The sequence below is a fragment of the Glycine soja genome, chromosome 11 (assembly GCF_004193775.1).
Source record: "Glycine soja cultivar W05 chromosome 11, ASM419377v2, whole genome shotgun sequence".
In the NCBI taxonomy this organism is placed as follows: domain Eukaryota; kingdom Viridiplantae; phylum Streptophyta; class Magnoliopsida; order Fabales; family Fabaceae; genus Glycine; species Glycine soja.
The window spans coordinates 2,593,664-2,616,380 of NC_041012.1; the positions used below are offsets into that span (position 1 = coordinate 2,593,664).

The 22,717-nt window shown below is 33.6% G+C and overlaps 2 protein-coding genes, 1 long non-coding RNA gene and 1 pseudogene across 4 annotated transcripts; all 4 read right to left on the reverse strand.

Annotated features, from left to right (window-relative positions):
- Positions 1-850: 850 nt before the first annotated feature.
- Positions 851-5,426, reverse strand: LOC114375289 (annotated as a pseudogene). Its single transcript, XR_003658741.1, has 8 exons — positions 5,287-5,426; positions 5,036-5,210; positions 4,893-4,970; positions 4,745-4,796; positions 4,082-4,203; positions 1,933-2,023; positions 1,194-1,250; positions 851-1,115 (listed from the first exon to the last, which is right to left on the reverse strand). The product of XR_003658741.1 is annotated as a 2-oxoglutarate-dependent dioxygenase mpl2-like (transcript).
- Positions 5,427-5,934: 508 nt separating this feature from the next.
- Positions 5,935-6,926, reverse strand: LOC114375290. The gene is made up of 3 exons (XR_003658742.1): positions 6,850-6,926; positions 6,531-6,612; positions 5,935-6,382 (listed from the first exon to the last, which is right to left on the reverse strand). It is a non-coding gene; the product is annotated as an uncharacterized LOC114375290 (long non-coding RNA).
- A 2,104-nt stretch (positions 6,927-9,030) lies between these two features.
- Positions 9,031-15,522, reverse strand: LOC114376282 (E3 ubiquitin-protein ligase HOS1-like). The gene is made up of 10 exons (XM_028334312.1): positions 15,223-15,522; positions 14,053-14,443; positions 13,666-13,800; positions 13,391-13,566; positions 12,391-12,792; positions 12,124-12,282; positions 11,179-11,676; positions 10,548-10,685; positions 9,597-10,312; positions 9,031-9,446 (listed from the first exon to the last, which is right to left on the reverse strand). The coding sequence occupies exons 1-10, from the start codon at positions 15,331-15,333 to the stop codon at positions 9,272-9,274; spliced, it is 2,901 nt and encodes a 966-aa protein (XP_028190113.1). The 5' UTR covers positions 15,334-15,522; the 3' UTR covers positions 9,031-9,271.
- A 1,679-nt stretch (positions 15,523-17,201) lies between these two features.
- On the reverse strand, positions 17,202-19,160 carry LOC114377476 (homeobox-leucine zipper protein HAT4-like). The gene is made up of 4 exons (XM_028336002.1): positions 18,790-19,160; positions 18,102-18,391; positions 17,938-18,017; positions 17,202-17,842 (listed from the first exon to the last, which is right to left on the reverse strand). The coding sequence occupies exons 1-4, from the start codon at positions 18,938-18,940 to the stop codon at positions 17,506-17,508; spliced, it is 858 nt and encodes a 285-aa protein (XP_028191803.1). The 5' UTR covers positions 18,941-19,160; the 3' UTR covers positions 17,202-17,505.
- Positions 19,161-22,717: the final 3,557 nt, after the last annotated feature.

Sequence of the window (22,717 nt, forward strand, 5' to 3'; positions counted from 1 at the left end):
GCACGTGAGAAACATTTTTCTTTCGTTTTAAACGTTGCTTGCTTCTGTACTTTTCCTAGTTTAAAATGATACTTAGTTGTCTAAATGATACGAAAAGCCTAAATCCACGGGATTGTTGGTTCTATTGGAATTTCAATAATGGAGATGAAAGTATTTTAAAAATGAATAGTGAAACTTATGTATGTCAAGTTTATTAGAAAATAATTTTATAACAAAACATGTGAAATCTCGGCCCAAAATTACTAAAAATTAATCAAAACTACCTAATTAGCTTGATTTTTGTGTCAAAACTTTAGTTGGTAATACCATCACTACTTTCTTTCCTTTTCTATTTTTTTATTATTTTTCTAAACTAGAATTATATAGATCAACAGTTCAATAGAATCCATGCAAAATCAGTCAAGTTTGACATCATTCTCATTCATATACTTTGTAGAAAAGACATATGGCAGAGTGGCACTTTTGTAAGGCAACTAGGAAAAATAGAGAGAATGTTCTAGATGTTGTCCTCCAACTACGGTTGTGCTTTTTGCCAAGAGTTATATTATTTGAACATCTAAAATTGACTTATAATTTACATTTGGGTATAATTACTTCTATCCTCGTAGAGATTCTATCCGACTCCACAGAATTATTTCCTGTGGAGAATACCGATAATCTACATAAAAAAAATTACTTCTTCGATCTCTCTTACCTTTTATCTCTTTGCATATATATACATCTCAAATTCCCAAGATACAACATTTTTCTGTACACTTTTGATGTTCAGCAACATTTCTCTTCATTTTAACAATTAAAAAGATCTTAATTCAAACGAATTTTCGGAAATATTTAATTTTGAACTAAAACATATCGGTGTCTTTGATTCATGTACCTAATTGAAAGTGTTGCTATGTCGTCCAAGCATCTTACCTAGTGAAGCACACTCCTTGATAGGAAGAAAAAAAGAAACATATATATTCTCCTACATTGGAATAAAAGTCTCTATTCCTCATAAACTATGATTCGAAAAAGTTAATGGAACAAATATGACAAAATGAAGCGACTGAGAAAAGTAGCTTATAATTACCGAATAGCGTTCTTTGCCAGTTTGTTTAACCCGATGCATTGTTGACCTAAAAAATTAATGGCAGATAAGTTGAGAATGGCAACAAATAGTAGATCTCTTTAGGCTAATTGATAATAAGATATACCGATATAAACAATTAGTCCACCTCTCCATCAAGTCACCGATGTTCACAATAAAGGCCCTGAAGATGCAAACTAATGAAAACATTAACACTAGGAAGGCAGAGCAAATAAAATGACATTTTTAATGTAACCAGATAGTCTACAATAAATAACATATTTCAGTGAGATTCATATTGGCTTATTATTCATGATCTCACCCCTCTATGTGAGATACATTCTCCCAGACTCGTGGTTCCTCTAACTTGTCCCGACACATATGAAAATATTGAAGTCATTGAACACAAGAATTATAAACTGAAGAAGTAATATCTTAATTATAGGACTTGGGTTGGTGTCCTAGGAATACATTTTTGTTGGACAAATCTTTTCATGGCACGTGATAATCCCAGGTATAACAGACCATTCCAAGATGGAACTCAGGATTAGAACTAACAATGAATTAAGAAATCAATCGTGCAGACCCAGACAGAAGAAGGCAGGGAGAGACCAAGAGTAATAAAAAAGTATTTTTGAACATATTTATTAGTGAGCGTTATGTCATCTCTCTTGCAGACTCTTCAATGAATTTAAACTCAATGTTAGCAAATGAACAATTTATGAACTTTGGTTCTAGAAAATGTTGGGCTTTTTCTTAGGAAACTCTTGTTTTGGAATTGGAAACACTTCAAAAGAACTATCACCCCAAATTTTATAGGTACACCAAAATGAGCCTCAAAACTATTAACAAAATGGAAGCAAGACCTGCAGTCCTGGGACTCCATCGGTCACTAAGAGGGTGAGCGTGCCAAAATCTGAATAGCTGAGCAGATCTCATCGTGAGGTCCCATTACACCTAATTAAGTTTGAAGCCATAATATCTATAGGAATAAGGTCTCATTGGATGATTGGTCAATTACAGCAACATCAATAATAATAATAAATGACATAAAGAACCTGGAAAATGCCTTTTTCTAATGTCTACTATACAGATTGAACATGAATAACTATAAACATGAGAATATAAAAAATGAAAGAGTTTAATTGGTATCCACAGTCAACATAAAAGTTTTTATACTGTCATATTAGTCATCCAATTGAAAATCATCTTTAAAATAACTTTTACAGTGCGTTTGGATGTGGAAATTGAATGAAGTAATTCATTTTTTTAAAGAAATTGAAATGTTATGTGGTAAATTTTTCAGTTTAGACAAAACATTTAGAAAGCATTTAAAATTCAAGCATTTTAAGGGAGTATTTTAGTTAACTTAAAACACAGAAATTCAAATTCTTTCAAAAAGTAAAGAATTTAAATCCGCCGCTTCTGCTCCCTCCCACCGCTGTCACCTCGCGACAAAAGCGACGTCAAACTGGTCTCGAAGCTCCTCCTGCAGCACCACAACCCCACCCTCCAGCTCCACAGCATCACCCTCACCCCCACCCTCCTCCGCCTCAAAAACCACTCCAAGATCGCCCTCTCCCTCTTCCAGTGCGCCAAAACCCTCCCCAAGCCCCCTCTCTCCCACTCATACTACACCCTCCTCATCGACACCATGGCCAAGATTCGCCAATTCGACGTGCATGGTAACTCATCGTCGAAATGGACCAAAGCCACCTCACCCCAACCCCCTCTACTTTCCTAACCCTAATTCGCCGCCTCATCTGTGCCGGCCTCACGCGCCAAGCCGTACGCGCCTTCCACGACACGACGCCTTCTCATAAACCAAAACGACATCCGAAGACATCTACGTCTTGCTCGACACGCTCTGTAAGTATGGCCACGTCAGACTCGCTCGTCGTCGAGGTTTTCAACAAAAACAAACACACATTTTTTAAAAAGAATGTATTTAATTATTTAATCAAAAAAAAATTCAATTTCTTTATCTAAACACAAAATCTTGAAAAAGAAGAAATTTAATTTGTTTATCCAAACACAGAATTTTAAAAATGAAAGAATTTAAATTGAAGAATTTGAAATTCTCAAAATTTAAAATTCGTTCGAATTTTAACTAAAAAATTTAAATATTGCCAATGAATTTTATTTTTTTTTAAATTTTGTGTTTGGATAAAAAAAATTAAAATTGTGAGTATGAAAGAAAATGAAGGCAAAAAAAAGAGAAAAGAGAAAATATGATTGGTATGCTCCCAAAAAGAAAAAATACTCTCCACGTCGACAAGTACCTCTGTCGCGCGCGTGATGGATAGTTTCATGTGCTCCTACACCCATGCTTCACGAGCTCAGACGGTATTTCTTAAAGAAAATCATCGGTGTAAGGGAAGAGTCGCGAATTCGAGTGCGGAATCTCAAAAACTTTTCATGTGGAAGAGAGGATAAAGATTATAAATTATTTTCCTTAGTTAAAATTTCCCATCCAAATATACTCTAAGATAGTTATTATAAAAATCAATAAATTTACCATACATATATCATATATTATTCATTCTAAACTGAATCCTTATCTTTGCATTAGTGAAAGACTGAAAGGAGATAGAGTGGAGTATAACAAAGTGAAATGGAGTGAAATAGAATAAAATTTTCATTCCATTGTTGAAATATAATTACTCCACCAATAGTATATCTTATCATATAAGAGGAGCAGAATGAGAAAGCAACCTGAGAAAAAAAAGAGGAAAGCGGCGTATGAAAAAATCGTTAAGGAAAGGTAACTATTTAATAATGTAAATAATAAATTACTGGTTCCATCTCATTGCTCCCAAATTTAGGGGGAAGAAAAATGAAAGTACGGGATAGAATTTGATGGAATGAATTGCAATGGGTTCCCTTCCATTCTATCCTTTGTTTCATCTCCTTCCAAGCCGAAAGGAAGATCATATATATTTGAAGCCCATTAACAAGCATGTATAATGCTATGGTATGATCCAACTCTAACTAAAACCGTCAATGCTACTAAACCTGGATAGTGCAAAAGGCGAAGAAAAGCTGCTGGTTTGTCCTCGGCACCTATCTTCTCAAAGAAATCTTCATCCATATTCAAGGAAAGGGCAATTAGAGATAACAGTTTTTTTCCAACTCCGCTGTGGAAGAGAAAAACAACAATATCTTCTAAATTAATAAGAAGGAACAACAGAAAACGTGTATATATGAATGCTCGGCCACTCTTCCCCTCGCATATATAATTAACAAACACATGCAGAGAAAGAGAGAGAACTCTTGAATGAAAATCTAAATCAATTATTCCCTTGACATTTCCAGAAAATAAATAATAGTGAAATGCTAACAATACACTCTCTAACATGCTCTACTATTAGCTGAAAGCCTAAAATTTATTGGAAATAACAACATTTGGGAGTCCAACTTCTTATTTAACGAGTTCATCTATAATTTTGTAATTTTTAAAATAAATTTTAACTAATAGAAGAAAGTGTGTTAGGAGGAGTGTGTTGTTAATTCTCCTCTAAATAATATGCTAATTAGAGAGTATAGAAAAAAAAAAAAAAGGATAAAAAAAACCAAAAAGAACAACAGAAGATGTTGCTATTTTATTATGCTGGAGTTTACAATGCATAAAATATATTCCATAGGGAAAACAAACAAAGTGAGGGTAATACAACTTACAAGAGTTTCCAATACATGGATTCTATTGATGGTCTGCAATTTCCAAGTAATTCTAAAGTATCCTCGCAAGACAAATATCTCAAATAAAGTTCAGGTAGGTGTACAGAGGCACAAATTGTTTATATTAGTTACCATGGAGCAAGCGTACCTTGTGAAGGCCATTGATTCAGATTAGCACTTGTTGAATCTGACAAAGGACCAATGTAATAGCTCTCTTTTGAATCACCTGATGAACATTATATTATATTAGCAATGATGAGAAGTTTGGCAGAAATTAATAAGAAAAAGTACCTTGGAGTCCCAAAGAAGGATCAGGAGGAGTATAGCCTCTAAATTCCTTGTAGGCCAACTTCATTTTGTCTTCCAATGGAAGTGAGAAGAACCTCTTACTCTCATCAAAGGCTCTGACCAAGTCATTCTCCACCCCATGGTTCACAAGGTAAAAGAAACCATACTCAATGCACGCCTATTATATATTAACAAACACAGTTCAACAATGCAATGTATGGTGATGAAATGATTAAGGAAAGGAAGAAGCTGACCTGACGGATGGAAATGGCAGTGGAAAGACGGTCTGATTCAGCTGAGTAGAAATCTATGATAGGAAGATTCATCTCTTCAATTCCCAAACTGGATTCTATCCTCCACCATCACCTCTCCACAGCTCAAAAGCAATGAATGAAAAGTATTAATATACAAATAAAAATACCTCTTCAGCAGCATAAAAGACACGAGTATGAAAATGATACAAAAATATATTAACGATGGAAAGAGTAAATAGAATTAGCAAAGAATAATAATAAAATTTCCGAAATTATTAGCACAAATTAACCCAATCCCAAGCCCAGGCGCCACAGAAATTTGATCATTAAACAATTCAATAAGTAACTCTGGAATAAGCCAATTTACGCCCCACGTTGGAGCTAGTCAGAAAAAGTGGTCGCCATCGTTGTACAAGAATGTAATGAACTGCTATCATCAAGGACCTTCAAACTAAGCATGATTATAATTTTCATCAAATGTGAAATTGGTGATAAAGGATTTCTCCAACCTAATTAATATGAATAATTATAAATAGTTCTACTAATTCTAAAATTACCATAAATCATCATTTTTTGAAACCAAAAGTCGTTAGTGAGGTAAGAACAAGGATATACAATGAAAGATAACAGTTTGCTGATTGTAGGACTCAATTAAAAACAAATTAAGTTTTTAAAGATTAATTATCAATAAAAGTATGATATTTCGCATCAAAGTTATGATGATAAAAAATATATTAAAAACAAATTAAATGATAACAAACTTAATTAAAAATACACCGTTAAGCCTGAATAGGTTTCCACTTTCGACCATTGATCTACAGCATAGACCTGTTTGAGTATTAACTAAATAAAACAACACAAATATTAATAACACGGGTCCATTTTATATGGTTTGAGCCATAATACGCGAGGAAGTACTTAAATTGAAGCATAAGGTCTTCAAGTGAGTCTTTGCCCCTAACATGCTTATATGTTTACAAGTTACAACCCCATATATATAAAAGCTTAAGCTCTTTTGAATACATTAATGAACAACATTTTGAAACGCTCATTCAGATAGTCTCCACTGCGGATTGGAGAGAATCTGTAGTGAAACCTGCATGGATGTGTAAAACTAAAATTTAAGGAATGTATCTAAACTGGGGACAATAGTAAATTATCTTTTTGGGTTATGTGTATTTCAGTATATACCAACATGAATTTAGTTATATGAATCCAAAATAAGAGAACAAATTTATTTTTACCTTGGAGGCCAGATGATTCGCTACGGCAACTTTCAAGGCATTCCACCACACAATCGGGATGAGGGTCCAAGAAAAATGTTATCTACAAAATAGCAATTTTTAACATAATGTCATTAGACGACCAAATTAGAAAATCAAATTAAATTTAAATAATAAATTAGAGGATTAAAAATTAATTTAACCAATAAACAACCATAAGAAAAATAAAATAGCTCTGAAGACCAAAGTAGGATGTGTTTGGTTGGGCATTAATTATTTATGCGAATCTAAAACGTACACTTATTTGATGATGAAATGAATAATATGAGGAAGGAAGAACCTGACGGATGGAAAGAGATCTATGATAGGGAGAGTGAAGGTTGCAGTTGCAGACATCTCTTCTAAGTTCTACAAATCATACTTTATCAGCAATCACTACATTGTGGCCAGAGCACATTCCCTCTTTTTTTTTAATTCACCGCTAAAAGTTTTTTTAATTAAGAAATTATAAATAAAATCTTATATTTTATTTTATCTATATTTATATATTTAAATTTATTGACTCGGGGTCCTGTATCCATCACTGTCCGTAATAGTGCTCTTAGTATGAATTCAAATATTTTGTCTATTATCTTTTTTTTTTATTTCCTTCAAAAAAAAAAATTGTCTAAACTTTTTGACATGATTACTTATTCACATATTGACCTGGTGGGGGGCGACTAACATTTTACTTACTATCACGTGATAGGTGCATATAGAAAAACATTTGTTTCAAAGTTTAATTTTTTAATGAATCTTAATATCCTGTAATTACATTCATATTTTTAAAAATTAATAAAGGTCAATTTCTTAAATGAATATTAATATTTTCATGAATTAAATTTTGACTTCCGATTGAAAATATCCTAAGTTCACCAAAAAAAAAAAAGTTAAAAGTTTTGTGAGATTGCACATATTTTTTTAAAACATTTACATTGATTTTCATTGTAGGAAGATATAATGTAATATTTTCAAATAATAAAAAAAAAATAATGTAATGTATAAGGAGTGTGAATGTTAATAAAATATAGCGATAGGAAAATGAAAAATATTAAAGAAATATAACGAAACTTCAAGAATGTCAATATAATTTATTCTATTATTTTTAAAAGTTAGTGTTTTAGGTTTTACTCAAAAAATGGAGTTCAAACCCACTCCTATACCCGAATAATATTAGAACCATTGAGTTATTAAGTTTCTTTAATATATTAAGGAAAAATATACTACATGTTTTTCAATAGAGATTAAAATTGTATACATCTTTTTTATTATCAAATAAATAATAATATATTTTAAAATTTCGCTCATCTTCCAACTTTGTAACAATAAAAAATTGTCACTATATGTTTAGTTTAAACATGAGGAGAGGTCAAATTCATATGCTTTCAAAAATTAAAAGACTAAATTCATCAGTTTGAAAGTTCAAGAGCAAAAACCACATTTAACCCACTCCAAAGTCTAATTTGAAGATTGTAAACTCTGATTAGTTTATTGGTTAAATTATAATTTTGGTTCTCTAGAATTTAGAAATTCAGTTTTTTTAATTGTAATATTTGGTTCGTCCAGTTTTATAAATGGACAATTTTGGTTTTTCTAGTAGATTATTAACTTATAATTATAATTATTAGAGATATTAAATTAATTATAAATTAAATAAAAATTATTAATTATTAAAAAAATTAATAAAAAATTATTAATCCTAATATAATGTTGCTGCTGATGGAGTTGTGTGCAGCAAAGGAGGTGAAAAAAGTGTTTGAAAAAAAAAAGAGGAAAAACATAATGTTGTGGTTGATTAATAATTTTTTAATATTTTAATAACTAATAATTTTGATTAATTTATAATTAACTTAATAATTCAATTAATCAGAATTATTTATTAATAGTTTATCAAGACCAAAATAACCAATTTATAAAACTAGAAAAATTAAATATTACAATTAAAATTCAGAAAAACCAAAATCATAAATTTGACATACTAGAAAATGAAAATTACAATTTAACCTATTCCATAATATAATGTCTGCCAAAATCCCTTAGATATATTTAAACTGTCAAATGAAACCATTTTTTGCTAACAATAATCCAAATTGATTACAGTGAATATCAATTAGTCATTGGCGTGGAGGCAATATTTTATCGATTCATAATAGAACATCATGCCTGCAATAAACACTGTAAATGGTCCAATTTGGTAGCCCACTACGTCATATGACGGGACTAAATCGTCCGTATAAATCATGGATCACATTAAAATTGTATTTATTTCTCTTCCGAGTCCTGATAAACATTAAATAATTCAAGTTTTATATCTCTTAGTATTAAACATATGATCCATTCCCATGTGAACTCGACCTCCCATATATTGATTATATCATTTACTAGGACGAAATTGAAAGATACTGCCAGATGAAACGACTTTTGAATGCTCAAAAAATTCATTTTAAATGAATCATTCTTTAAATATAGAAAATTAAAAATATTAAAAACATCGGGTTAACATTGATTCATTGAAGGAAAAGGATACAAAAATGCACCTTTAACACTAAAATTTTCTTCATTGAATATTAGCTGCACAACAGCGACAAGCGTAAAACTACAAGTAAAATCTCCCGAGTTCCAAAAAAGCGAAGCTCTCATTTCAAAAACAACTCTTTTAACATACGTATTTTCTTGTTTCTTCCCATAAATTTCCAGAAACCTTTCACCAAAAAGTTGAGTTTTCATCTCCTGGAAACTCTGCTTCGTCTTGTCGTCCGAATTGGAGGACTTGCATAATAAGCTATATCCATAGCTCTTCCCAGATCCAGATCATCTTCCTCATCACTTGCATCATCAGATCTCCATCTAGGTCCACCATTGATGTTTACTTCGGTATTTAATTTCTTCTCAACAAGGCTAAAGAAATGAAGTACATAAAAGGATTCAGTTTACAAAAATATTATACACTTTTTGGTGAACATGGAGATTCTTACACACCAAAATTATACAAAACAGGTAATATGAACAAAAGCAATGAGCGAAAGAAATGAGTAACTAGAATCGTACCTCTGAGAAACATCCATTGGATCATTAGTGGACCCCATGTTCCAACTTCTATCATCTTTATGTGATTGGACATTCCTACTAGATATATTTGAGAGATCATTTGCAAATTCTTTAGGATAGCTAAGTGTGGATCTAGTAACAGGGTTGACTGTAGCCTTCCAGGAGTACATAGGACTGGTAGTTTGATTATGGCCAAAATGTAGATTTTGTTCAACTTCAGGCAAGATTTTGTCTGGCCTATTTTCCTGGGAATTGCTTGGTGATGTCCTATTAAATCCCTTCAGGGGTGAACCATTCATGAAACGGATCCTATGATTCCTTGGAGTTGGAGTGTTATCATTTCTTAGATTTTTGCCAATTTTACTTAGATGACTTGGAACCCTCTCGTTATTTGTAAATAACCCATCATGATGATATGAAAAGGAACCAAAATTACCAAGCTCAGTGCCAGTAGTAGGGAAAGACATGCCTATTTTGGCTGATCTTCCTAAAGTCGACGAACTCAACAAGCCAGTCGGATGATCTTTATGCAATGTCAGGGAAGAATTTGCAGATGAAGGAATCAACAAACTGGTCGACAAGAAATCCTGAATCTGGGGAACATCAAATTTGTCAGGAATTTCAACTTCTGCACAACAAGTAACAACACCTTCAGTCAAGTTTCCGCTCCTCAGTTGTTGCTGCTCAACTTCTGGCAACAATTCCAAGCATCTATTCTGTTTTATTCAAACATAAATTGTCCACAAATTCAGTCTAAGAGAGACAGTGTTCTCCAAACATGTTAAATAATAAATAAGAGTCCACTTAAAAAAAAAATTAAAAAAAAATGAGCATTAGAAACTTAACAACTGCTAGACATAATAAAAGTAACTAATGCCGGTCATGATCCAAGGATAAAATGTTCGTAGAAGAAAACATTTGCTTCAAAATTAAAGATTTTAAATCACTTACAATCAAATTGCCTCTAATGTGAATAGCCTTTTCTAATATGGGCAGATTTTCTTGACTTATGGAACCTTTTGAAATGCAATCTTGCTCCACCTTTTCAAGTTTAATATGAACTTGATATGCTTCAGAGTATCTGTGGCGCTGAAACCCAGATAAATATATAAGCCAGAAATTATTTCACAATTTCCTCAAACTAAAATATTATTATCAAGGATATGCTAAAATACTTTCACATTTTAAGAAGCAAAATAAAGTTCATATTAATTTATAACAGAAAATGGTAACCGAATAGGAAAGTGAGGTATGTATAAATTTCACACTGATACTATGATCTAGTATCTACTAGGTTTTGGAAACAAAATATCACATCAGTATGCAAGCAAAGATATGAAGATGGTAGATGCCAAGATAGATGAAGGAGGAATTATTTTGTTATCAAAGATAAGCTAAGTAAAATAGGTAATCGTGGTGTATCATATGCATGATATGGAACAGAACTCAACATTGGGTAATAAATAACATTTACAAGACTCCAAAGTATATACTGAAAAGACTGTAAGACAAATTGACTAACATGATTAATAAACCAGGAGAATCAATGTTGGACGTGGAACCAGCTATTGAACTTAAGTACCTGAAAATAATACACAACAAGTAGATTTCCTGATGTCCTTAGAGGGTCTTCAATAGCATAATCCAAAAGGCATTTATGTATATACTTCTCTTCCTCGGAATTCCAAGGCAACTCTAGCATTCGATCCACCAAGTTCCTCCTAATACAGAGGCAACAAATCTCAGTCACCAGGACCTCCACCCACTCCACCCAATTACTAAATTGGCCTTTTTGCTTCTCAGAAGTATTCCCAGATGCTGTTTTATTGAAATTCTTTTCCTTCACTCTGGTGCAGAGCACTCTCTGATGCATAAATGCTTCAGTCAGAAGCCCACACTCAACCCTCACCCGCACTGCAGTGACACCATCTCTGAGTGAAGTCAAGTGAGGTCCACCATCACGCCCAGCCCACCTCAAGACCATGAGAGCTGTATCAGGGATACCCCTTTCTAATAGTACTTCAGCAATTTTAGGATGTGATGTTGAGCCAGTTATTTCAGGAAGAAGGCGGCAAGCTTCCTAACAGGATAATAAATAAATCAATAATATTACTCTAAAAGGAACAGGTTTGCATTAAGTAACATCAAATACTAAGTTGCCACAAAAACAAGATCACATGCCTTATATGGGGAAGAGGAGACTCTTGGTGTTATTATTAAATGCCACTTTTTACTTTCAGTGAAAACAAGATAACGAAGAGATGAAAGAAAGACCCAAATAACACCTAAAACTAAAGCCTAATTACATCTTTACTGCTTTATTTTCAGGGTCACATATAAGATCCCAATATAACTATTACCAAATGGTCCTGATATTTTTTCCTAGTTGAATATAATGATTATCATTAGTCAGAAGTAAAAGGAATACCAGTAAAGCAACCTTGACACAAATAGATTAAAAAAATATTAAGACCAGGATATACGAGCTCCTCAAGACTCATTGGGCATAATATTTTGTTGGCGTTACCTGTAAAGCCTCCTCTGTGTGATCATCCAGAAGGTAAAAAGTCAAAGACTCAAGTAATGAGTGCCTGTTAACACTAAATGTAGCTGCAAAGTCCTCCAGTATGTATCTCCATTCCTCTTCAGGAATTGTCCAGTGGCGATCATATAAATAATACAGAAACTACAGATGTTAAGGAATGAAATAAGTATTGCTTCAACTTAATAACTATTATTAACAGAAACAAACACAGTTCTACACCCACAATAAAATTTGGGGGTAAAAGGATACAATGGCCTGTTTTGCAACCACCATATCAGAGCCTCCATGTAAAAAGAGCAAGTCAACAGCAGAACGAAGATTTTTGAAGGGATAGTAACCCAGCATCTGATCAGTATTTGACCCCAAAAATGATGCACTATCCTTCTGCAAGGATGCAATTTCTAATCCCTCTACAATTTCATTCCTAAACCCCTCCTCCAGATCAAGATTATTCAATGCATCTTCAATAAATAGAGACCCATCATGTCCTTGTGACTCCACAGATTGATTTATTGCATCAGGCCATGCTCGTCTAATTGCTTCTGATTTTCGTATCCGAACAACTGATGACCATGATGAACCATCAGTAAAACGTGACCTCACACCTTCCAAAAATTGATGTCTTGTACACCAAATAATAACATCCATATGCTGGGTAGAACAAAAACAAAAATTAAACACCAGGATGAAGATTGCAATGAGCTACTCTAATTTTTGGAGCTATATTAGAGTAAGTATTTAGTTACTAACAGATTGGGTTAGTTAACAGTTAGTCTCGCTATATATAGAGATGACTGATAGTTAGTCTTTCTTTTTCTTGATCAATGAGAAATCAGAGTTTATCAAACTCTATTACAGACAGACAGATAGAGGAAGACTAAATCCAGCCAATCACTCTTTATAAGCAATTAATTAAAGTGCAAGGCCAACTATCAGTCATTTCTACAAGCATCCCTCTTACACACTTCATCATAGCGAACAACAACAAAGGTTACCCATACTCATCCACACTTTTGAAGATTGGGTATAAAGCCCCTTCCAACAAAAATCACACCGAATCATTTGAAGAACACAATGCACAAAAACAATAGCAATACCATTAAAAGAATAGATAATATGTACAAATTTATCATGATGACTTGACAGCACATCAGCCAAGCAAGAAATGGGTCAAAAATCAAATATTAATGCAAAAATCATAACAGTTATGCAATAACTCCATTGAACATGAATTCTAGCAAAACCAAACCTGTTTTGTCTTCATGATGCTCTCTTGGAGATTCTGCAAATCGTGCAGTTGTGCTGAAAGAGTACCCTTAAAAGATGACTCCAAAATGTCTAGCACATTCGATATGCCCTTCAAGTATAATGAAAATTTCAGAAGTAAACTCAATCTCTCTTTCAAGCCTAAAATGTCCATATCATCTAGTGAAAATTGTCATGGAGTGCAAACATAATTATGGAAAAAACGTCATACTAATAATTAGCTTTAGATATCAACAATAAAACAAGGTTTAAGGATACAAATTCCCTGCAGTTCAGCAATGATGTTTTTGAATGTCCTCTTGCACCAATCCTTCACTACCACTTCATCCAACAAAAATGCTATGACAGGATCACTGGAAACAGCAGTTTCATCCATACATACATCAGTGATGTCTGTAAAATTTCTGGTCAAGAAAATGCGAAAGCGGAGACAAGTGACAGACAGAACAATATGACCAATAAGAAAATTGGGAGGATAAAGAAGAAAAAAAAACCTAAGTTTCTCAGGTGATAACATTAATGAGACAAAACCTTATCATATAATTTTACTTACCAATTGACAGGTATTTATATTTAAAATTTTAATAAGTAAATTAATAATAAAATAAAATATGCCAATAAAAGGACTGATGTAGAAAAGGATACAGTGGCAAATTAAAGAAACCAAGTTATTCTCAAGTGTAACATCAAACAGAGAATAAAGGCGCTGTACATCAGCAGTTAGGTCTTTCTCCCCATCTTCTCTTTCTTGAAATCTCTCATCACACCTTTTGGAAATAAGGCCTGCTTCTATGCACTCATAATAAAGTCGGAGATGCACTTTAGCACCACTTTTTGAAATTGGGATTCTACAAATTGGGCAGATATCACACCGTTGACTACATTCTTCGCATAAAGAGGCATGTCTGCAGGAATTCAAGACATGGTGGACATAGCGACCACAGCTTCTCAAGTCTCGAGTTGCTCGACAGCGCTCAACTTTGGCTTCTTTGCACAACTCAATCAGATCAATGGATGCCAAGTGTTCCAATGCTTCCTGAAATCAAACATCTTTCTTTCCTATTATTTAATCAATACAGTAGTTATAAATTTCACAAATATCAAATGCTAACTTCTATCCTACTTCTATCCTGCATCAGTAACATGCAAATTAACCCAAGAACAAATTCAATCTTTTAATTTTCCAGCATCAAACAAGGCACAATAAGTATTCAGAATGAAACAGAAATGCCAACCAAATGAAGCCTTTGATATAAATAACTAGGAAGCATGATTCATAAAATCAAAATTATGAATCAGAACAGCAGATGCCAAGCGTTCACTTTATCAGTCACTATAACAAGCTCCCACACCACAAACCCACAACTAATAATTCATTTTTAAAATTTTCCTGCATAAATTCAATTGTGGGCTTTCCAGAATCAGAACAGGCACAATAAGAATTCAGACTGAAATGCCAACCAAACAAACTAACAAAGACATTGACATAACTAGGATGCATGATTCACAAAAACAAAATTATGAGTAAGTCCAGCACAAGCCAAACACTCACTTTATGAGGTTAATTCACAGATCATTATGTCACTTAACAAATTACCACACCACAAAAACACACTATTACAACGAAAAAGATCCAAACTAGTAAGGCGAATTAAACTCAAACACACAATTCACATGTTGAAGCAAACATAACTCAAGCAGCACAGCATTCAAATATAAAAATTTCAACCAAACACTACGTCAGTTACATGCAGCTAGGGTTTATGAAGTAGCTCAGCAAGTGGCGGAACTTAAAATTGACACAAGAATGAGTACCTGAACTAATCGGCTACTGTAGTTTGGTTGAAGCGTAGGAGAAGATCGTCCGACGGCGGGGCCGCCGTTGGAGCTGGACGAAACGGTGGGTCCGTTGAGCCTCCTATCCATTACTGAGAAATAATAACCAAACGGAGAACTGAGACAGATTTGATCAAGCACTGAGAAATGAGGTGCGAGATTATTAAACGGTGCAGATTTATTTGTACTCGGAACAACTCTGTGTCTCGTAGAGGGAAAAACTCCATACAGATTGGAATTGGAGGGTTTTTGAAACGCTTTTTTGTTTTTCTTTTTCTTCATTCTTACATCCATTCTATTGTATTGGGTTGGTAGGGTCGGGTTACGGTTCAGATTTCTCGCCCGTTAAGCCCGTATTTCAAACATTTTTCTTCTCTTTTGGATCGGTGTTAATTCCTCTTGGGCTTATATCAGATATGGGGTCTGTGGAACATAATTTTATTTTTACCTGCATATGAGGCAGTAAAAAAAATTCAAATTATTCCATAGGTCTCTGTACGTTTTTCATTTATTATTTTTTTTCAATTAGCTCCTTCAACTTGTATTTATTTTTTAATTATTTTTTTTATAATTTTTGTGACGGAAAATTCACTTCCTAAGTTCGTTATACGAGTTTGCAACGAGGTTTGTATAGAGTAAAAAATTTGGAGAGATGTGTGAAAGAATACTTTAAGCTGAGTGGACCTACAAAATTAAAACTAATGATTGAGGAACTAGTCGAGAATATTAAACGAACCTACAAATGTAAAAATACTAACCTAAGAATGTGACTATGTGAGAATACTTTTTTTTGGTCTAACCGCTTTGCGTTCATTGGGAAAAAAAAAAGGGACTTAACTAACTAATTTAAAATTCAAGTAATAGGTAAATAAAGTCTGATCAATAATTATTTTTGTTAAGGAGCAGGTAATATCCGACTTATTTAATCTTAATTTCAAGATATTAATCATTTGTATACAATCACTTGGTTAGATGTGAAAATACTAAACCAGAACAAGTAGAACAAGAAAGAAAAATCAACTTTTTATTTTAAAAAAAAAAGATATGTTATACTACTATTATATCCCCAACATAAAGTAAATGAAAAGCAAATTATAAGTTTTTTGGTCAAAGTTTTTTTGGTGTTACTTGTTAGCATACTTAGGATACTTCAACTTAAAAATAAGTGAGAATATATGTTACGAAACCCTTATATATCAAGCAAATCTATAGTAAATTACTATACAATTTAAAAATTTTGACATCTACAAAACTTTCTATTTTTTTTAAATTTTGATGCTACCTTCGCCTTGGTCGAGTTCCAAATTAAAACGGTTAAATCATTTATATAATATTTCAATAACATTTCTTGTGTCTTTCTTTATTCTCTCTCCATGTTAATTATGCACCGTATATGTATAATCTATTATGTATCATTTAATTTATGCATAAGATCATAGTAATGAAACATGAGCTTTAATCCCGTATGTGCCAGGATCCATGGGAAGAGAAAAGAAATAGAAAGATTACGTATCTGAAGAAGTCAGAGACATAACCCCACCACACATTTGCATTAACCAATTTAACCAGACAATAGCAGGATAGCCCTGCGGGAGAGGGAGAGGGCAATTTCAATAAAACAAGCATGTACAACTTAGAAATCTGGCAATGCTCACATAATCCATGGAAATAAGGGTCTCTCCCCTTCTACTACTAGAAGGCATCATCAGTTGGGACCCATAATGACACAAAATTGTTGAACCATTGTTTGGTCGTATAGGGCAAACTCCTTTCAAAATGTTTTAATTTTCTTTTTCTTGTCATTCGTAACCAAAACCCGTAGTTGTCCCCACGAATTCCCGCATCTTCGAAATCAATTAAGGATCTTTTGAATATGTAACATAAGATCGCAATCAACCCAGATAGTAATTAATTTGACTTTATGTGTATGAGAGCAAAATCTGCTTACACAAGAAAGCTATATGTAATATATAATATTTATTAAGACTACTGAACTTTACAGAATCTCCGATTTAATCATGAGAAATGAGAGTAACGCAGTAAGTATTACAAACTAAAAAAACCTCTAACTAACTAAACCAGGTCATGCTCCGAAACCCAAAACAAAGACGAAGGGTCAAACTAGTACAAAACATTAGAGACCCACAAAATCAGTTTTCCTAACCACCATATCTTAGACCACACTTTGAACACATAATTCATGGCTTCCTACTATTACAACCGTTTTCTTTTTTTCAAATTTTGTCATTTTGTTTCGACGAGTCAAGATCTGCGACGGAGGGCATCGAAGGGCCTGTGCGGGATAGTGGCGGCAGCGGTGGCCCATGGGCCAATGGGGAAGGCCCGAGGTTGTGTAGGAGGCACGTGATGGTGACGCATGGCAGGATCAACGGCGGAGGAGGGGGGAACCGCGACACGCTCACACGAGGGGCACATGGTGAGAGTGGTGGGTGGGGTCATGTGCATGTAGAACTGCGGGGAAAGTTTCAGTGCTCTAAGCTCTTGCACTTCCTTCTGCAACCTCCTGTTCTCCACGGTCAGATTCTCGCAGCACCTTTTCAAAAACTCACAGTCAACTTCCGTTTGCTTCAGCTTGGTCCTGAAAATTTCAGTCAAAAAAAAAAAATCAGTTAAAACTCTTAAAGATCACGTGAAAAAGACCACACAACACAAATATTGGTGAAGTGAACCCACCTTGCCCTTCTGTTCTGGAACCACACCTCCACTTGTCTCGCTCGAAGACCCAGCTGTTTCGCCAGCGCCAACTTTTGTTTCTGCAAAACAACACAACATATTCACACGTTAGTGACCTAAGAAAACAAAAACATTGGACATCAAACAAATTATTAATTACTTACGGGGTTGAGAGTGTTGTGTTCTTTGAAGCTCTCTTCGAGGATAATTGATTGGTCTTTGGAGAGTCTAAGTTTCTTTCTAGAGGTTTCGGCATCTTCTTCGTCGCTGATGATGCCTCTGGAACAAGCTCTGTCTGTGTCGTTTTCTTCACCATTGGCTTCTTCCCTCTCGCTACGTTTTCCACTGACACTAGAAACCGTGCTGTTTGGAGATGACACACCTGCTTCCTCTTCGCAATCGACCACAGAAGGTAAACGGTTCACATCGATTCCTCGAAGGAATGATGATCCAGCTTCACCCGCATGCAAAACACACCATTTAGCATATAGCAACCAACACTAGGAATTAATGTTTTTTTTTCTTCTTTAATTTGATTAAAAAAATGTTGGATACTAAAGTATGAAGTAAAAAGAGGGGGATGGGGAAAATTAGGAAGCTTTGAATGAGCTTGAAAGGCGTGAAAAGAAGTGAAAATGATTGTTAAACTGCAAAAGTTGTGGAAATGAAAAGCAAGAACGGAAAGAGAAAAAAGGGGGTAATTAAAAGGTTAATCCGCTAAGGTGCGTTTGTTTTTTTGAGAAATAAGCGAGCTAGTAGGTGCCTGGTTAAAGTAAAAGAGAAAAGGGAAGTGCGTAAAGAAATTGGACCAGATCTGGAAACAAACGAGAGATTGAGAATCTTAACACACACCTGAAGAAGTGAAAGGGTCGTTCCAAGAGGGTTTCTGAGGGTTGTGGCTGGAAGGAGAAGAGGAAACGAGATTGAGATGAAGATGAGTTGGGGGGTTCTGAGGGAAGCTCAAGCTTAGACTCAAACCCAAATCTTCCTTTTCAACCGTCATCTCTAATAATAATGGGAGATTGAGTTATGAAGGTAATGGAGAGAGATGCTGCAAGAAGAGTGAGAGGGTGACTATGAAGTGGAGATGTGCGTATGGAGGTGGTTATATAGAAAGAAGGAAATGGGTGGGAGTGGGGAGTTCAATCATGCCTTTATGTCAGGAAGCCCCAATTATCTGAATCATGGCTTTTGCCCCACAAATAATACAACTTGGCTTGCCTTTCTCTATCCTATTTCCTATTCTCATTTCATGGCTCCAATTCTAACCAATTCATAGCCCCCCCCCCCCCCCTCCCCCTTTGCCTTTTTTGATCATTTGGTAAACTTCAAATACTGATGCTATTTCATATACATTGTTCTTTTTACACTATTGCTATTTTATAAAATTATTTTCGGAATTAATTTTGATTTTCAATAGGTTGGGTGCATTTATGTTATTATGAAAGTTATAAAATGATTCTTTAAAGTGTACTCTGGTACTACTAAAAGTCATATAAATCAGTAAGCATAGTAAAAAGTCATTAATTAGTGTAGACACGGAATGTCTTCATTAGGGTTTGAAAGTGGGAGCACTCTTAATTATAATTTGAATGTTAACAAAAGTGTTGAACTTTATAGGATGAGAATCAACAAGAATTTGAACTTGTCGGGGAGAAAAATAGAAGGTAAAGGTATTGCCCTGAAATTCCTTGATGAGTCAATCCACCAAACATAATTAAGCCCACTTGGTTTGTTCCATTTTGATGTCTAATCACAAATAGCAAGAAATATTATTGAGCATTTAACCCGGTGGGCCAGCTTGCACCTGAAGGCTCCCCTAATGAAATGGAAGTTCCCTACATCAACGGCTGAGGTCAAATGTCAATGGTAGGGACACCATCAATCCATCATCGCCCTTTGTTTTACACTTTACCGCCATCACCCATTGTCCAAATCAACACAGCGAATGGTCATGATTAGAACCAGACTCATAACCTTTCTCATTATTCACTCTGGCCCTCATTGGGTCCCCATTACTATCCCTTATTTTTTTTCCATCAAAGATATTCTTCATGTGATTATAAGAAATTAGTAATACATATCAAAATGTAAAATTTATCAACATAGATTATTCAGTAATTCTGTAAACAAAATCTTCCTCACAAAAATAACTAAAAATCAAATTCATGACAACAGCCTTGAAAATAAAAAATAAAAAAAATTCAACTAACCCTTAATACTATGTGACACTAACGTAGTAGTACTAGTTACAACAAGTGTCTTGGCCAGTTAACAAGGTCATTTTCTAAATTTCTGAATCCTTTCCCCCCTCCCAAGTCCCAACAACCATAACATCTCTTTCCTCTCTTGCCAGCAAACTCGCGCGTGGTTTATCCTCGTTCATAATGAAGTCCATGATTTACATCGGGAACAGGTCACGGTAACCGTTTGTTTGATTTTTCTCTTTTTTTAAAAAAACTTTCTTAAAAGAGAAATTAAATGAATTTTTATATAGAAAAGAAAAATAGCTAAATAATAAATATTTTTTTAAAAAATTTAAGTAATTTTTTTTCAATTATTTTTTAAGTTAAAAGAAATAGAAACAACTAAGTAATTAATCTTTTATTTTTAAACTTTAATTTTAAAATATTTTACTTAAAAATTAGATCAAACAAAACGTAAGTTGGGAATAAGTTGAAAGAGCACTAATCAATAAAGCTGCTTGTCAATCAACTTAAATCAGACAAAACTGGTAAATATTTAGGTATTTTTAAGCATAAAAGATAAATGTCTAATTATTTTATAATTTTTAAATAAAAACTGTTGAAAGAAGTTGTATTTAGACATTATCAATAAACAAATTCAATTCAATATAAATTACAAAAATTAAATTAAAATGTTTAAAATGGACCAAAGATTCAAAATAAATCTACCTCTTACTGAATTTAAAAAAAATTCTATAAATAGATTAAATATAATTAAAATGTTTTGTTATTATAGAATTTTGTATAAAATTTTCTAATTATGTTAAAAATGGAGTATTTATTTATATTGATCTGGTGTTTTAGTTTTGTTAGGCGAAGCAAATTGAAGAGTGGTGAAAGAGAGAGAAAAGGGACAAGGATGAGTATGGTTCACGTGGGAACAAAACCTTCCCCTAACTCACGTGGACCAACATGCCTGGCTGCATGACACGTGCTGCAACCACCATTTCGACCTCCCCGGACAAATTCGTGGGTGTCGCCCTGTCCCTTCACGCACCAACACCTTCCTCATCACAATCATTTGAACTCCTTCAATTTCATTATTTATTTAGTACTATTTCCCATCATCACCGCGTGAATCCCACGCACCTATGTAGGACCACGGCACGTGGGAACTTTGTCCCCACTCGCACCAAGTCAAGTGTAATTTAGATGCCAATGCCATCCCTGTCTATTCTCTAATGTCTTCCACATCTACTCCAACTGCGACTTCACCCGCTACCCATTTGGATTAGAATGATCCACGAATGCATTTGTTTTTTTTTTTTTTTTTTTTCCACCATAACAAACACCCTTCTTGTCCCCCAACACTCATTTTTAATTGAAATCATTTTAACCATCTTAATCATAATCCTTACATTATTTTCTCCATTACTAAATCAAATTCTTCCTTTATGTTGAATTATATGACATTTAGAGAATAGTTGTTAATTTGTTTCTCTACATTTATCACTTTAAGAAAATGAAGAAGAAAAAAAATTGTTGTTTTAAGGTGTAAGTATCGCTTTAAATTATAATTAATTTTAAATGGAGGACGAATAATTATTTTAATACCTTTTCGAATATTAAAATATTTCTTATGAAAACTCTGGTATTTTATAAAGATACCGACTCTTTACTATTATTCCACAGAGTTTCAGCATCTTGATTTCTTGACCATTTTCTAATTTTAACCACAAATTATTTTCATTATAGATTCCTTTGCACGCGTACAATGAATATGTCTATTAATAGATAGAAATCAAAACTTAATTTAGGAAAATCTTCGACAGAATGAGTTGAACTCCGGGGACGAGTAGTCATCAGTTATCACTCTAACCATCAGTCTTGGCTTAAAATTTAAAAATTAAGAAGAGGAATGAAGAATTTTTGTTAATAACAAGACATATCATTAACGCGTGGTACAAGTAATATATTAATTAAATGGTTTCCAAAAGTAGATACAATATTCTTTACGGGAAAGGTTAGGGGGTTTTCATTTGTGCTCAAACGCAAAATTAGATGCTATTGAAACACCATGATTAAAGTAATACTAAACTTTATTGCAAAATTATATGATGCGAGGTTTAAGTATTTACTGACTTCAAGCATATTTAGCCACAAACATAAATACCCAAGCTGTTATTAACTCTTAGCCGATGAATTTGCTAAGAAAAATTTTAAACCATTAGTTAAAAAATAAATATTTATAGCCATATAAGTAAGTTATCGACATATTTAGTGGATTGTAATATCTTGGATGACCAATTTTATGATCTTTTGGAAGAAATTGGAAGAGTCAAGAATGATATAGTACTGCTCTGTTAGGCATATTCATGGGAAATGTAATACTTTGGCAGATTCTTTTGTCAAGCATAATTTTTCTTTAAGTAGTGATTATTGTTATTTTATGGCTTTTCCGGCTTTTGATGAGCCTTCCTTGAGGGAGGATTTTGATGTAATTGTTTCTCAATTGGCTATAATATAAGTGTGGTTCTGGAGCGTTTTGTCCAGACCCGTCAGCAAAAAAAAAGAAGTTATCGACATATTTAATT